At 43.3% G+C, this 12,877-nt stretch overlaps 2 protein-coding genes across 8 annotated transcripts in view; both read left to right on the forward strand.

Annotated features, from left to right (window-relative positions):
• LOC117532853 overlaps positions 1-10,303 on the forward strand; it is a 61,332-nt gene extending 51,029 nt beyond the window's left edge. For both annotated transcript variants that reach the window (XM_034196422.1, XM_034196428.1), the window contains exons 8-10: positions 5,962-6,178; positions 7,663-8,332; positions 9,513-10,303. In XM_034196422.1, coding sequence (XP_034052313.1) covers positions 5,962-6,178; positions 7,663-8,332; positions 9,513-10,261 — 1,636 coding nt within the window. In that variant the 3' untranslated portion in view covers positions 10,262-10,303. The remainder of the gene's footprint in view (positions 1-5,961; positions 6,179-7,662; positions 8,333-9,512) is intronic.
• The window catches only part of LOC117532840 (A-kinase anchor protein 13-like), a 55,560-nt gene continuing 52,986 nt past the window's right edge, over positions 10,304-12,877 (forward strand). For all 6 annotated transcript variants that reach the window (XR_004566930.1, XR_004566932.1, XR_004566934.1 and 3 more), the window contains exon 1: positions 10,304-12,330. Coding sequence is in view for 1 of the 6 variants with exons in the window: in XM_034196410.1 (XP_034052301.1) it covers positions 10,368-12,330 (1,963 nt within the window). In the remaining 5 variants the exon portion in view is untranslated. The remainder of the gene's footprint in view (positions 12,331-12,877) is intronic.

Here is a 12,877-nt window from a genome sequence, read left to right on the forward strand (position 1 = left end):
TGTGTAGCAATAATACATGACCTTTCTCAACTCGCTACTCGGAGGGAAGTCGCTGTCATATGCCTTGTGAACACTCCGATAATGCCTCTCCACCATAGACTGTATATATAAAGCTCTCCACGTTACCTTTCTTTGGCAGAGCGACGCTTGCTTTACAAACAAGGCAAATAACCTTTGAATGTGACATCACAAACAAATATTCTTCCTCCCATTCTGGGTGGAAGTGGTATGTCTTTAGCTTTTTGCTCGGTCCCGCACTCATTTTGTTGTTTGTCTCCCGGCACTTGACTGATTTTGTATCGCTTTGCATTCTGGGTTTACAGACTGGAAAGCGATAGGTCGCTTTTTCTGTCAATCAAGTAAACTCCTGAATTAAGTGGCAGGGAGGCCAAGGCAGGAGGGATCAAAACCTGTTTTGCCTATTCTAACGGAGCTGGAGTTCTTATTATACATCCATGATTCTAACGGAACTGGATTTTTTTTGTTTATGAATGACTCGTGATCTACCAGCATTGCCCCCACGGTCGACGTAATGGGCACCTCTGGTCTAAATGATCGAGAGCTCCTTTACACGCCGAGCGGTAGATGGTATCACCGTAGTCGAACAGAGGAAGGACAGTCATCTGGACCAGAGAGAGTTTATCAGATTAAGTGAATGAGGATCGATATAGAAAGCTGAGTCTAACTTTAACCTTGGTCTGAATTTTGGAGAGATGTTCTGAGAATGACTGATTACTGTCAATCCAAAATCCAAGGTATTTATAAGATTTAACTATTTCGAGGTCCCGGCCATCGGCGGTCACAATAGTGCCAGTTTGGGAGGCACCACAGCAGCCAAGCCACATGATCTTGGTTTTAGTGGTGTTCAGGACCAGGCCACATAGCCGTGGGAACATGTTTCAAATGGGGGGTGCTGTGTGGATGACACCAGGGCCGGTTCTGACCAATTTGCTGCCCTAGGCAAGATTTTAGCTGGCAATGAAAAACCTCTACAAAAAATACACTACAAACAGAGAAACTTATTGACATGGTGGACAGCTTATATAAAAAGGCTTCAAATGTATTTAGTATTGTATGAACATGTTTTAATTGGGGGGTAGTCGTCACATCCTCTAGGGGGGTCCCGGGTGTCCAACTCTAAACACCCATATGAAAAAGATCGGTTTGCATTTTATTAATCAAATAAGTATGTGAACATAACCAATAACCTACCATAGCCAATACAAAATAAATGTTAAAACTTATTTTATTTTTGTGGTTCATTCATATCTTATTTTACCTAGTTAACATTTATTTATGCACATTTTTTTTTATCTCCAGTTTTAAACGATATTTTTGGTTTACTATCCTTTAGTATAAATTGGAATGATTTCAAACCTGTTTTTATTTATCCTAATAATTATAAAGGAGTGCCTTGGAAATATTTGTTTACATAAATTGTGACCAAACCGTTTGAGACCCACTGAGAGAACTATCTAAACCAGGGGTCACCAACCTTTTTTAGGATGAGGGCTACTTTCAAAAAATAAAACAAGTCGGGGGCTACTTTTACTTTTTGTTTTGTTTTTTTGCAGTGTATATATTTAGCACATTTTAACATTATTATATGCTTACCTTTAACCTTTGTGTGCTGTTTGGGTCTGTGGGACCCGTTTTCAGTGTTTACTAAAATAACATGTATTCAATTTAATTATTTTAACCTGCTTTATTTAGGGGTGGACCTCACATCCTCTAGGCGGGTCCGGGGGCATGCACCCCCGGGAAGATTTTTTTTTTAAATGTTGAAGTGAAATGCATCAATCTGGTGCACTTTGAGCACAACATGAATGTATGGATACAGCTCTCAACACTCAGATGAAAGGGAGCTGTATACTTTTCAATAATCCAATCATCTTTAGAATATGATCACAACCAATAACAAATCATTTAAACTTGTTTATTCTTATCTTATGTTACCTAGCATTCTTTCTTTTTATTTATGCATATTTTACTAATCACTCCCCTTTTAAACTGTTTTTGTACTGTCCTATAGTACACATTGGAATGATTTCTTACTTCATCTATATTAAATACACACACACACACACACACACACACACACACACACACAGAGGCTGTGTGCTCCTCCGTGGCGATGACGGCTTGCGTTACAAAATAATAATAAACATATTTGTAAAGTGGGGGGACCCAAACGGGATTTCGAAAAGTGCTGGGGACATGTCCCCCCTGGAGATTACGCCATGCGTGTGTGTGCGTCAAGTGCAATAAATAAATATGCAAGTTGCAACACACACAGTAAAACTCTGCCCCTCATGTGCTGTATAGGCTGTTCAATGGGGCTGATGTGTAGATTCTGCCAGAAGGAAAATCAGCAGGGAGGTGCCACATTGCTTTTCTTCCCGACTGCAACGCTGGTCCCGCAAATCAAGCAAGAACGTGATTGGTCGATATTCATTGTGTGGGTGGGGGGAGGAGGGGTGTTAGATATAGAGTTGTAGTAAGTAGATAGAGTTCGCTATGATTTAGGTTTCGTTTATGCATAGGGTATATTCTTTTAATTACATTTCCTTTTTTGTTTTGTGTATTTTATACATTTTGGATTTTCTTGGCGAGCTATTTTTAGAATGTGCCCGGCGGGCGCCTCACGTTGCCCCTGCGGGCGACTGAGTGCCCGCGGGCACCGTGTTGGCTACCCCTGATCTAAACACTCAAAAGTCCTTTACCTCACTGAGCCTCTCAGTCTGACAGGAGAGAGCTCTCCCTCCACATTATTGTAGAAAGAGCTTCTTATATCCATTAGCACAGCAGAAGCTAACAATAATCCCCGCTGGTACCGGTGCACCCTCTCTCTCTCTCTCTCTCTCTCTCTCTCTCTCTCTCTCTCTCTCTCTCTCTCTCTCTCTCTCACTCTAACCGGGGTGAAAAGGGTGTTATCTTTACTCAATTATGAATTTTGTTACATCAAGGCTGAACATTTGTTTTTTTTGTATTATATTTGTATTTAATCTTGTGGAAGTGCAGATCCCCTGTCCTCCACCAGGGGGTGCTGCAGCACCCTCAGCACCCCTACTTCCCACGGCCCTGGGCCAAGGGCAGAGAGATGTGAATGGATTCTCTGAAAACTATCCTGAAGAGTTTTAAGGACAGTATCTGTGGAAGGGCCAGCAGTGTACAGAATCGTGTCATCGGCATATAGGTGGATAGAGGAGTTGCCCACTGATTTCTCCATGTCATTTATATATATATTGAGAATAGGTTGGGTGCTAGGATAGAGCCTTGTAGTACTCCCTTAGAGATGGATAGGGGCTGTGTCATCAGATTGTCAGATTTTACACACTGGGTGTGCATGGACAGGTAGCTTTCAAACCAGGCTATCGATTGGTTAGTGACACCAATGCATCTAAGTTTTCCCAGAAGCAGTTGGTGATCTACAGTATCGAAGGCTTTGGCAAGATCAATGAAAATGGCAGCACAGTGTCTGGAGTCAAGGGCATTGATGATATCATTTAGGACTTTAGTCGCCATCTCACACCCATGACCTGCACGGAACCCAGACTGCATGTCAGATAGAATGTTGTAAGCCTTCAGAAACCATGTTAGCTGTTTGCAAACTAACTTTTCTAACACTTTCGCTATACAGGGTAGAATGGATATTGGACGATAGCAGTTGGGATCAGCATGGTTTCCCCCTTTAAACAAAGGTTGCACTGAGGCTGCCTTCCAGGCAGAAGCTAGCACTGCTGTCTGTATGGACAGATTCCAAAGGTGGGAGATAGCTTCTGCAATAATTGGGGCTGCAACTTTTAAAAATATGGGGTCTAGCCCATCAAGACCTGCAGGTTTGTTGGGGTCAAGTTTACTAAGGACCTCCAGCACATCGTTCTCACTAACTTCCTGCAAGCAGAAGCTGTGACATGAGGCTGCGCTGGAGGGGCTGGGTGGCGGAGTGTTGGTGGGGGGCTTAGGAGGCGCTATAGAGTCCCACATTTAACAAAGTGCTGGTTAAAGAGCTCTGCTATGCGCTCATTACCGGTGACTACTGTATCCTCAATAACGAGGGAGTTAGGCAGATGAGAGGATGGGGGTTTATTCTCCATCTCTTTCACTATTTTCCAGAATGTCCTTGGATTGGATCCACAGAGGTTGAATTGATTATGGAAGTAATCAACCTTGGCTTTGCGGATAGCCTCTATAGACTTATTTGAAATGTTCCTGAATGATAGCTAATCGTCGTGGGATTTTGAGTGACGAGCCCTGCGCCAGGTGGAGTTCTTGAGGTGAAGCAGTTCAGCTAAATCTCGGTTGAACCAAGGACTGCATCGGTTTTTTATCCTCAGTTTTTTTATGGGAGCGTGTTTATTGATTACCATACCAAAGGAGTCATAAAAGAAGGACCATGCAGAATCGATGTCAGGAATCAAGCTAATTCTGTCTTGATAGCAGTCAGATCGTAGCAGAAGGCTTGTTCGTCTAAATGTCTCAGTATTCGTCTGTGAGTGGTAAGGACTGGCTGTTTAATTGTGCCGCCATTACAAATGCAGCCAATAAGACAGTGGTCACTGAGATCGCTACAGAAGATGCCAGTTTTGTACCTGTCAGGGTTATTTGTGAGGATGACATCAAGGAGGGTGGCTTTTTCTGGATTTTTGGTGTCATACCGTGTAGGAGTGAGGATAATCTGTGAGAGATTAAGAGAGTCCCCTTGTTTTTGGACCTGTGCAGGAGGGTTGAGCATGTCCCAGTTTAGATCCCCCAGTAGCACAAACTCAGAAGGAGTGTGGGGTGCCAGGAGGGTGCTGAGAGCAGGTAGGGTACATGCTGGGGCAGAGGGTGGGCGATAGCAGCCAGCGACTGTCAGTGTAGAGTTATTTGCCCGTTTAATGTTTACGATAAGTAGGTCAAATTGTTTGGGGACAGATTTACTAGTGGCGATAGAACACTGGAGGTGTTGCTTTGTGAATATAACTACTCCCCCAGCTTTAGATGATCTATCCTGCCTAAACACATTATAACCAGCGATGCCGATGTCAGAGTCTGGGATATTCTTCTTCAGCCAAGACTCAGTGATGACAAGTACCTCCGGATTTGATCTGTGAACGAGTACTTTTATCTGGTACATTTTTGGCAGTAAGCTTCTAGCATTTACATGTAGAAAACCTAAAGCTTTACGAGAGCAGAAGTTAGGGAAACTCAGATCATTGTGACAAAGATTGACATCAGGGCACAGGTCAGAACTAAAAGGTCCAGGATTAACATGCACATTGCCCTATATCATCAGTAGTAATACAATCAGAGTTTGTTTTGTGCGCACATTGACAGTGGAATGTAGCGTAATCATCTTGTGTAGAGACCTCATAATCAGACACGATAGTAGTGGCGGTTCGTATTTGTTATGCGCAGGAGGGGGTAGGGAGGCGGTGAATAACGCAAGGAGGGAGATTAACTTCCCTGATCAAAGGGAAAATGCTTCAGGACCTGTAGGGTTAACGTCTCAATGCTTAACTCCAGTTAATACTGTAATAAGACTAACTTTTCCTATGATTGGGAATCTTGAGTGTGTCTGAATGTATGTGTCTCTGTGTGTGATTTGTGTGTGTGTGTGTGTGTTTGTGTGTGTCAGTCACAGTGGGATGTGATTTCTCTGTAAGGAGTTTCTCTGTGCTGTTGAGCAGAAAGTCCCGGAGCCTTTGTGCTCGCTGACAGGCAGCTCAGCTGATCCCAGCTCTGTGTGTGGGAGGATCTGAGGGGTGTGAAGTGATGTCATCCTCACACAGGGCACTGTGTGTGTGCCACAGGGGCTGGGTGTTGTCCGGATTTTTCGTTAAGTTGTGTATTCTTACCTTCTAGTTATTGCCTTTTATTTATCCAACATGGAGTTCAACACGGTGAGTGTGACAAAAGAAAAACAGGAGCAGTTTGTTTGTACATACTGTTCAGTGACATTATTTTGTGTCATTGCAGGTTTGAGAAGTCTTCAACTGTGCAAGTGGAACCAAAAGAGCGGCTGCACTTTTACCCAGGAGGCCGAGTGTTTCAACAGCATCTGAATCTCGGTACCTACACCCTAACATTCCCTGGAAGAGAGGAGGGGGCCGAGACACAGAGAAGTGAAGAGAGCTGCTTACAGGGGGAGGTGGAGGAGCTGAGGAGACATATCCGTCTTCACAGGGACAAAAAGGTGAGCGGAGGGTTCCCTGTCCTGCTGCTCTACAGGCTGTTACTGTGCTGTAATACTTTCTTCAACTGTACTGTAGTTTATTATAAGGAATCAGTTTTAATACTAGTTTCAGTAGCTGAGGCAACCAAGCTTAACCCTCTGAGATTGATGACGTTGTGTACGACAACATGGAGTTTTTCTCACTCTTGTGAGGATATCTCCAGAACAGTGCTAACAGTTATCAAATGCCTGTAATAGCTCAATGTCAGACCATTCTCACACTTGGTGCCAAGCGCCTGTAACCATTTTCAGGCTATTTGTAATCTATCCTATAAAATAGTGTTTTTTAGAGACCTCATGCAGCTAACAAACAGACAATGGGTTGCTTTTATGATTATTTAACCACATTGACGCTAGATTTCTATGTTTTTAGGCATTATAAAATATCTTTCTATCTAATTATATAGCCCATGATGCATTCGGTGTAGTCTGTTTGAAGAATCCAAGGCTTTTTTCCCCGATGCAATGACTGTGGATTTATTATTTTGAGCTATGCAAGACAGATAGATCCTGAGTGACAAACAGCTGATTTTTTGGGTTTGTATTGTGTCATACCTATTTATACATTTATGTGACTGACTAGCAGCATACATATTTTGATAGCTCAGTTTGTCCTATAAATAAATGTGCAAATCACTTAATGTGCAGGAAATGGTTGAGGTTATACTAGCATTTTTAGAGAAGGTGACGACCATATATCGTATATCTCGGAGGGTTACCAGGAGGTGACTAGTATTTACTAGTTTAGCACAACACTAGATATAAGTGAGGAGGTCCTTCTGTGTCATTAGTAAATGAGACTCATCTTTACAGGGTTTCTTTGAGGTTGACAGATGTTGATGCTTTATTAAATCTTCAGCCATTCTCCACTACCATCAGAAACACTAGCAGGCCACACTGACCAATCACAGCTCTTGTTTTCTCCATGTTTGGCTACAGTTCTAAATCGCAATATTGTCTAGTCCAATATTCAAAGCACAGGATGCACAATATTTAAGGCTAAATATGTTTATTTTTAATGAAGTATTGTGGAGCTGCAGATATATTCCAACCTACTCAAATATATTGTACAGACTAACCACAGTATATTTGTTGGTGCATATTATTTTTTAAAAGATCACAACATGATTATATTAATATATATATTATATATATATTTTTCAATGAGAATAACAATGCTAAAAGAACAATCCCTCCCATATTGTAATGCGAAATTAGTCAAAACATTATTGCAACTATTTCTTTTTTCCAAATCGTGCAGCCCTACATATGCCTTGTGAATGATGTCTTATTGTAAGCTAATGTGTGGTCATGTCACCATGGTTACACATACATATAGGTTGACAGTTTCACAGCAGCCAACTAAACCAACAAATATGTTTTGAATTTCTTACTCGTGTTAAATGCGACTGAGGTTTTATTTGGTTTTGTCTTCCTTCCTGCAGGGAAGTGTCGCAGCGACACATGTGGTTCCGCAGCCCTGCTCTAACGGCCTGTCCGTGGTTACCATAGAGACCTGTAGCACAACAAAAGAAGAAGGGGGAAGTCCGCCATCATTGGAGCAAAGAGCACAGGGGGAGGACTCTGCCGCTGTCACTCACATATCCTGTACCAGTGCAAAGCTTTGTCAGGGGCAGGAAGCCGGGGGAGAACAGAAGGGAGCCCCGGCTGCCAACTCTCCTGCAGGACGCTACAGGAAAAACAAAAAGAGAACTAGAAAAAGCACCAGACACGCTGCAGAATCTCCAGGAAATAACAGAAGCACCCCAGAGGCCAATAGAGGGAGCACACCGCAGCCTGCAACAGGAAGTACAACTGAGACCGATGGACCTATTTCACCCAGAGAACCAGTGGTGGCATCAGTGAAAGTCGACACAAAAACAGAAAAGACTCCATTACCCATAAAGCCAGAGTCTGGACCAGGTGGAGATAGGAAGTGTGCTGGCAGAAAAGCAGTGGCCTTGCCCACCATCAACACCACCGTAGAAAAACAGGAAGCAGAGAAGTGGGAAGCTGAGCCATTGATATGTGAGCGAGTTGTAGAGACAGGAGCACAGACAGAGCGGGGGGGCACTGGACCGGCTGAAGTCAACCCTGATCTGGAATCAGCTGCAGGTAACTTTATCACTGGTACATTCACATGATGAAACAGGAAAAGCTTGTGCTGTTAATCTTCCACCTAATGGATACAAATAAAGAAGTGATCTGGGGAACAGATAGAGTGTGCACACAGCAGCACTGAGTCACACTGCTGATTGTTCAACTATTACACCCAAGAGGGAAATAAGTCTAAGTGCAGGAACAACAAAACAAGCTAGCAGAGGCTACATTCCAACATGGGAACCTGAAGACACTCAGAAAAAGCATTTTATTGTCTCACTAGAATATATACTTTGGGAAAAGTAAGTATATGTTAGTATGGGATTTAGAATAACACATGTAAGTAAAACGTGTCTATCTTGCGATTGGATCTCACCAGCCATGGTGAGTCAAAGTAGTAAAGAGTGGGAGGAGATGGCTCATTTCATGTTGTCTTGCACCATTGCTCTGACCACCTCCGGTCAACCTTAAGTGTGATATTAAATGCACACTGCCCACCTGCACAGTTCTGTGAATGCATCTTGTTGTGATCCTTTTAAAGAGACAACATCTTTCGTCTAAAAGACAGGCATGCAGGTTGACAAACTTTTATAACGGCACAGCTCTGCCACATTGAATTATAATATACTGCACACAATGTATTCTTAGAGAAAATTAATGTGTTTCGTTTTTTTACATTTCTGAATTAAGAAGGGACAATTAACATTAGGTAACAACAGCACTTGAGTCCATCATGTTAATGTGGCAGGTAATTTGTCATTTTCTCCTTGTACTTCATTTTTTTGTTTATTTATATTTCTTGTAAACAATTATTTTTGATATATTCAAAATGTTGAAATAGTTTTACACTAGCTTTAAAAGTAGTTGTGTATTTCTTCCTCTTTTTGCACAATTGAATTCCTCCTATCGTGTTTATGTACAACAACATTGTTATATACATTGTTATATACAACAATGCAAATTCCTTGTATGAGTAAACCTACCTGGCAATAGAGCAGATTCTGATTATAATTCAGACAGACACAAAGACAGACATTTGTTTGACCTGTCTGATCATTGGAATGCTTGTGACCGATATAGCGTTCTCGTAGCAAGTGTGCCATGTTTCCAGACTTCTAATGAAATTGGGGGAAAATGATGACCAAGCTAAACAAGTGTATTTTGTCGTCCTTAATCTAATGCTGTCTCTTTTCAGTAACCATGGGTCAGGAACAATCGAAAGATCCCCAGGAAAGCCTGTCAGACGCAGAGGAGCCGGGCCAACCTGACACTGTGAACAACAGTCCTCAGAATACCAACCCCAAGTCCCCCGACATGGACATAAAACCTCTGAGAGGGCTGTGGCGGGGTGGAGGCTGGATGGGAAGCACAGTGGGATCCCCCCCTCAAGGATTAGACACCGTAGCACACACTGTCTGGTATCAGGGTGAAAACCTAGACCAGGGTGCTGATGAAGCCTGTAACAGAGAGGAAGTGAGATCCCAGTCCGTTTGGTATGACAGTGACACACCAGATCAGAGCAAACACGAACAGCTGGAGCAGGGAATGAGGGAGCAGGAAGAATGTGATTTGGGCTCGGCCCAAGCTTCTGGTCTTAGTTCTCTACAGCTGTTAGATCAGGGACTTGCTTTTCATCAACTGTCCTCAGCTCTTAGTCAGCCACATGCTGCTGGAACACAGCCAGCACTATCACATGGGCCCCGGGCACAAAGACGGGAAGTGCACGGATCACAGCCAGAGGAGGAAGTAGGGCCGGAGTGGAAGGAGGGAGGAGTGGAGGGGGACGGAGAGGAGGTTAGTAACAGAGACACCAGTCACAGCAGAAAGAGTTCTGAAACGGCAGACATCGAGGAGGGAGAAGAGAAGCAAGGGAGCGGAGCAAAGGGCAGAAAAAAGAGGAGGAAGAAGAGGGGAAGGAGAGGAGGCGGGGGAGGCCAAACTTAGCTCCAGCTCAAGCATAGACTCTCTAAGTCAGAGAGAACAAGTGACAAACCTGAACACTCAGTCAGAGAAAGAGTCCAAGGATAAAACAGGAAGCGGAGAGGACGCCATGCATCTACCCAGCCAGACAGAGTGCCAGACCAGGGCCACTCATGTCCCCGACTGTGATGCCACCAACTCAGACTGTACTGGTACCACTCAGGAGTTTATTCCCGCAGACAGGAAAACAGATCAGACGGCTTCACAGACTCTAGAAACAGAAGGATTATCAGAGGATGACATCATGGACGTTCACGGACCTGATCACTTTAGCACGGATTCTACTGTCACTGCTTCAGAGCTTAGTCAAACGGACAACAAAAACGCAGAGGGAGAGGAAATAACAAGTGTGCAACCAGTTGGAAAGGAAATACTTGAGCCGACAGAGCTGGAATCAAACGGGCTTGCCGGTCTGGTCCAACAAACGTTGGATTATGTGGATATAAAGGCAGCGTCCGAAAATAAAGATTTGACGGTTGACGGAAAAGATGAGACATCCGTGGAGCGGACAGTTTTGGTGGAATCTAACTCTTTAAAGGAACTTACTGTCAAACTTTTAGTTCCTACAGAATTCACAAAGGAACTTGTGGAATTTCCCGAACAGAATTCACAGCATGTAGAAACTGTTGCGTCAGTGGATCTCATGGGAAGACCCTTCATGGAATCAGTGCGTCCTACAGAAGCTGTTGGTGTGCCATTTGAAGCTACAGCGGATGTTTTACCACTTGAAATAGGGGAAGGAAGTGCTGAGACAACTGTGATGGAAAATTTGGAGCATTGTTTGGCCACTGAGATGCTGAGAGATCAGCAGCACAGGGAGGAAAATACCAACAAGTTGTGTGTGGGTGAAGAGGAAGCGAGTCAGGAAAGAAGTAGGAGTCAAGAAGATGACGGCGGGATGGTTAATGCCAAGGAGCTGTCTCACATAGACAAAGAAAAAGAGCAGAACTACAATGAAAACATAGCAGCCACAGCAATAGCAGTTGTAGCGGTAGCAATAGCATCAGCTATGGCTAGCATAGAGCTAAGCCAAAAGATAGCAGATGATTTACTGAAGTTGAGGAACAAAGACAAAGAGACCTGTAAACTAGTAGAAGCTGAGACAGAAAAGCATTCAGACACTGAACCTACTGATCAGTTCCCTTCTACAGAAGCTCATGTTGAAGCATCCCAGGACTGTGTGGTGTTGCAGTGTAGTGCTGAGACAGAGAAGCCAGCAGCAGCACAGCTGGCTAGCAGGCAGCAGGCTAACCTTGACCTGTCAGCACTTGCAGACACTCCCAGTCTACCACAACTCGACAAAGAGGAATTCCTAAGGGAGAGTACGCTTAACAAAGTCTTTACATGTTCTCTACCCGAAGAGAACCTTCTGCTGCCCGTTGATATTAAACCTTTGCAGGAAAAGATTAGCAACGAGGTAGACATCCAAGGTCATACGCAGATAGAACTCCCTGGTTTTGTTCCAGAAAAGAAAGATCCTTCCTGCCCTGATTCTGAGGACAGTCTTGGAGAAAACCAGGATCAGTCTATCTGTCAGGAGGAGAGGGGTATACAACATCAGCTTTTAGAATCCATCACTGCCGAGGCTGAATGCAGTCATCCACACAGCCAAGCGAGTGAGGAAAGGGAGAATGGTGAGCAAGCTTCCAAGGAAATGTCAGAACCTGAGCTGGATCGTCCGGTCCAGACAGCGTGTGAAGCAGACGTTCCCATTTTGCCACTTCCTGTTACCCCCTGTAACTCAACTTCTATGGCTGATCCCGGTCCAGAGGAACTCCCTTCCCCTGTGCCAGTGGAAACAGACCGGTCATCCCAGTCTTTAGAGGACCTGACCCTTCTCCCTGCCATCCCTATTGGTGCTGGCAGTGATACGTTCCAGAGCGAAGGCCATGAGAGTGTTGCTATGAATATTGCTGAGGTTGGCGTGTTTGAGGGGAAGGACACTCTGGATACAGTGCATGGATGGAAGGAGAGAGAAAATAAGAAGATGATGAGGAAAGACATGGTCTCACTGGACGACACACCCTCGACAGGTAAATAACTATCCATTACTACAGTGATTATATCTTTCCTGTCTTGCTCTCTTTTTATTTTGTTCACCATTCATCTTTCCCTTCCATTACCTCTATATTTACCTGGGATCAACATATTGACAAGTATTACTACATGATGTCCTGCCAGGGTCATATTTATTGAGGAATGGCCAGGCAAGTTTTATTTTTATATAGCACCAAGGCAATTCAAATGTTTTACAAAAATAAAAAAAACATTAAGACTATTAAGAAATAGTGCAGCGGAATCACATTTTAAAATGACATTTAAAAACAGTCGTTAAAAAGTGAAAATAATCAAATAAACACAAAAACAAGCTAATATAGAATAACACAGGTATAAAATACATGAAAGTTGTAAGATAGGAATAGACATTCACTCAACATCTATTGAGCTAGCTGCTAACCATTAGCCTAATGTGGATAACACACTAATGTTAACCAGAAAACAGCTTCCAGTTTTATTTTGAAATCCTGGATAAATGATGTGTTTTGATCAGATAGAAAGACTTACTTGCTTTTTATGAAA

The sequence above is a fragment of the Gymnodraco acuticeps genome, unplaced genomic scaffold (genome assembly GCF_902827175.1).
Source record: "Gymnodraco acuticeps unplaced genomic scaffold, fGymAcu1.1, whole genome shotgun sequence".
In the NCBI taxonomy this organism is placed as follows: domain Eukaryota; kingdom Metazoa; phylum Chordata; class Actinopteri; order Perciformes; family Bathydraconidae; genus Gymnodraco; species Gymnodraco acuticeps.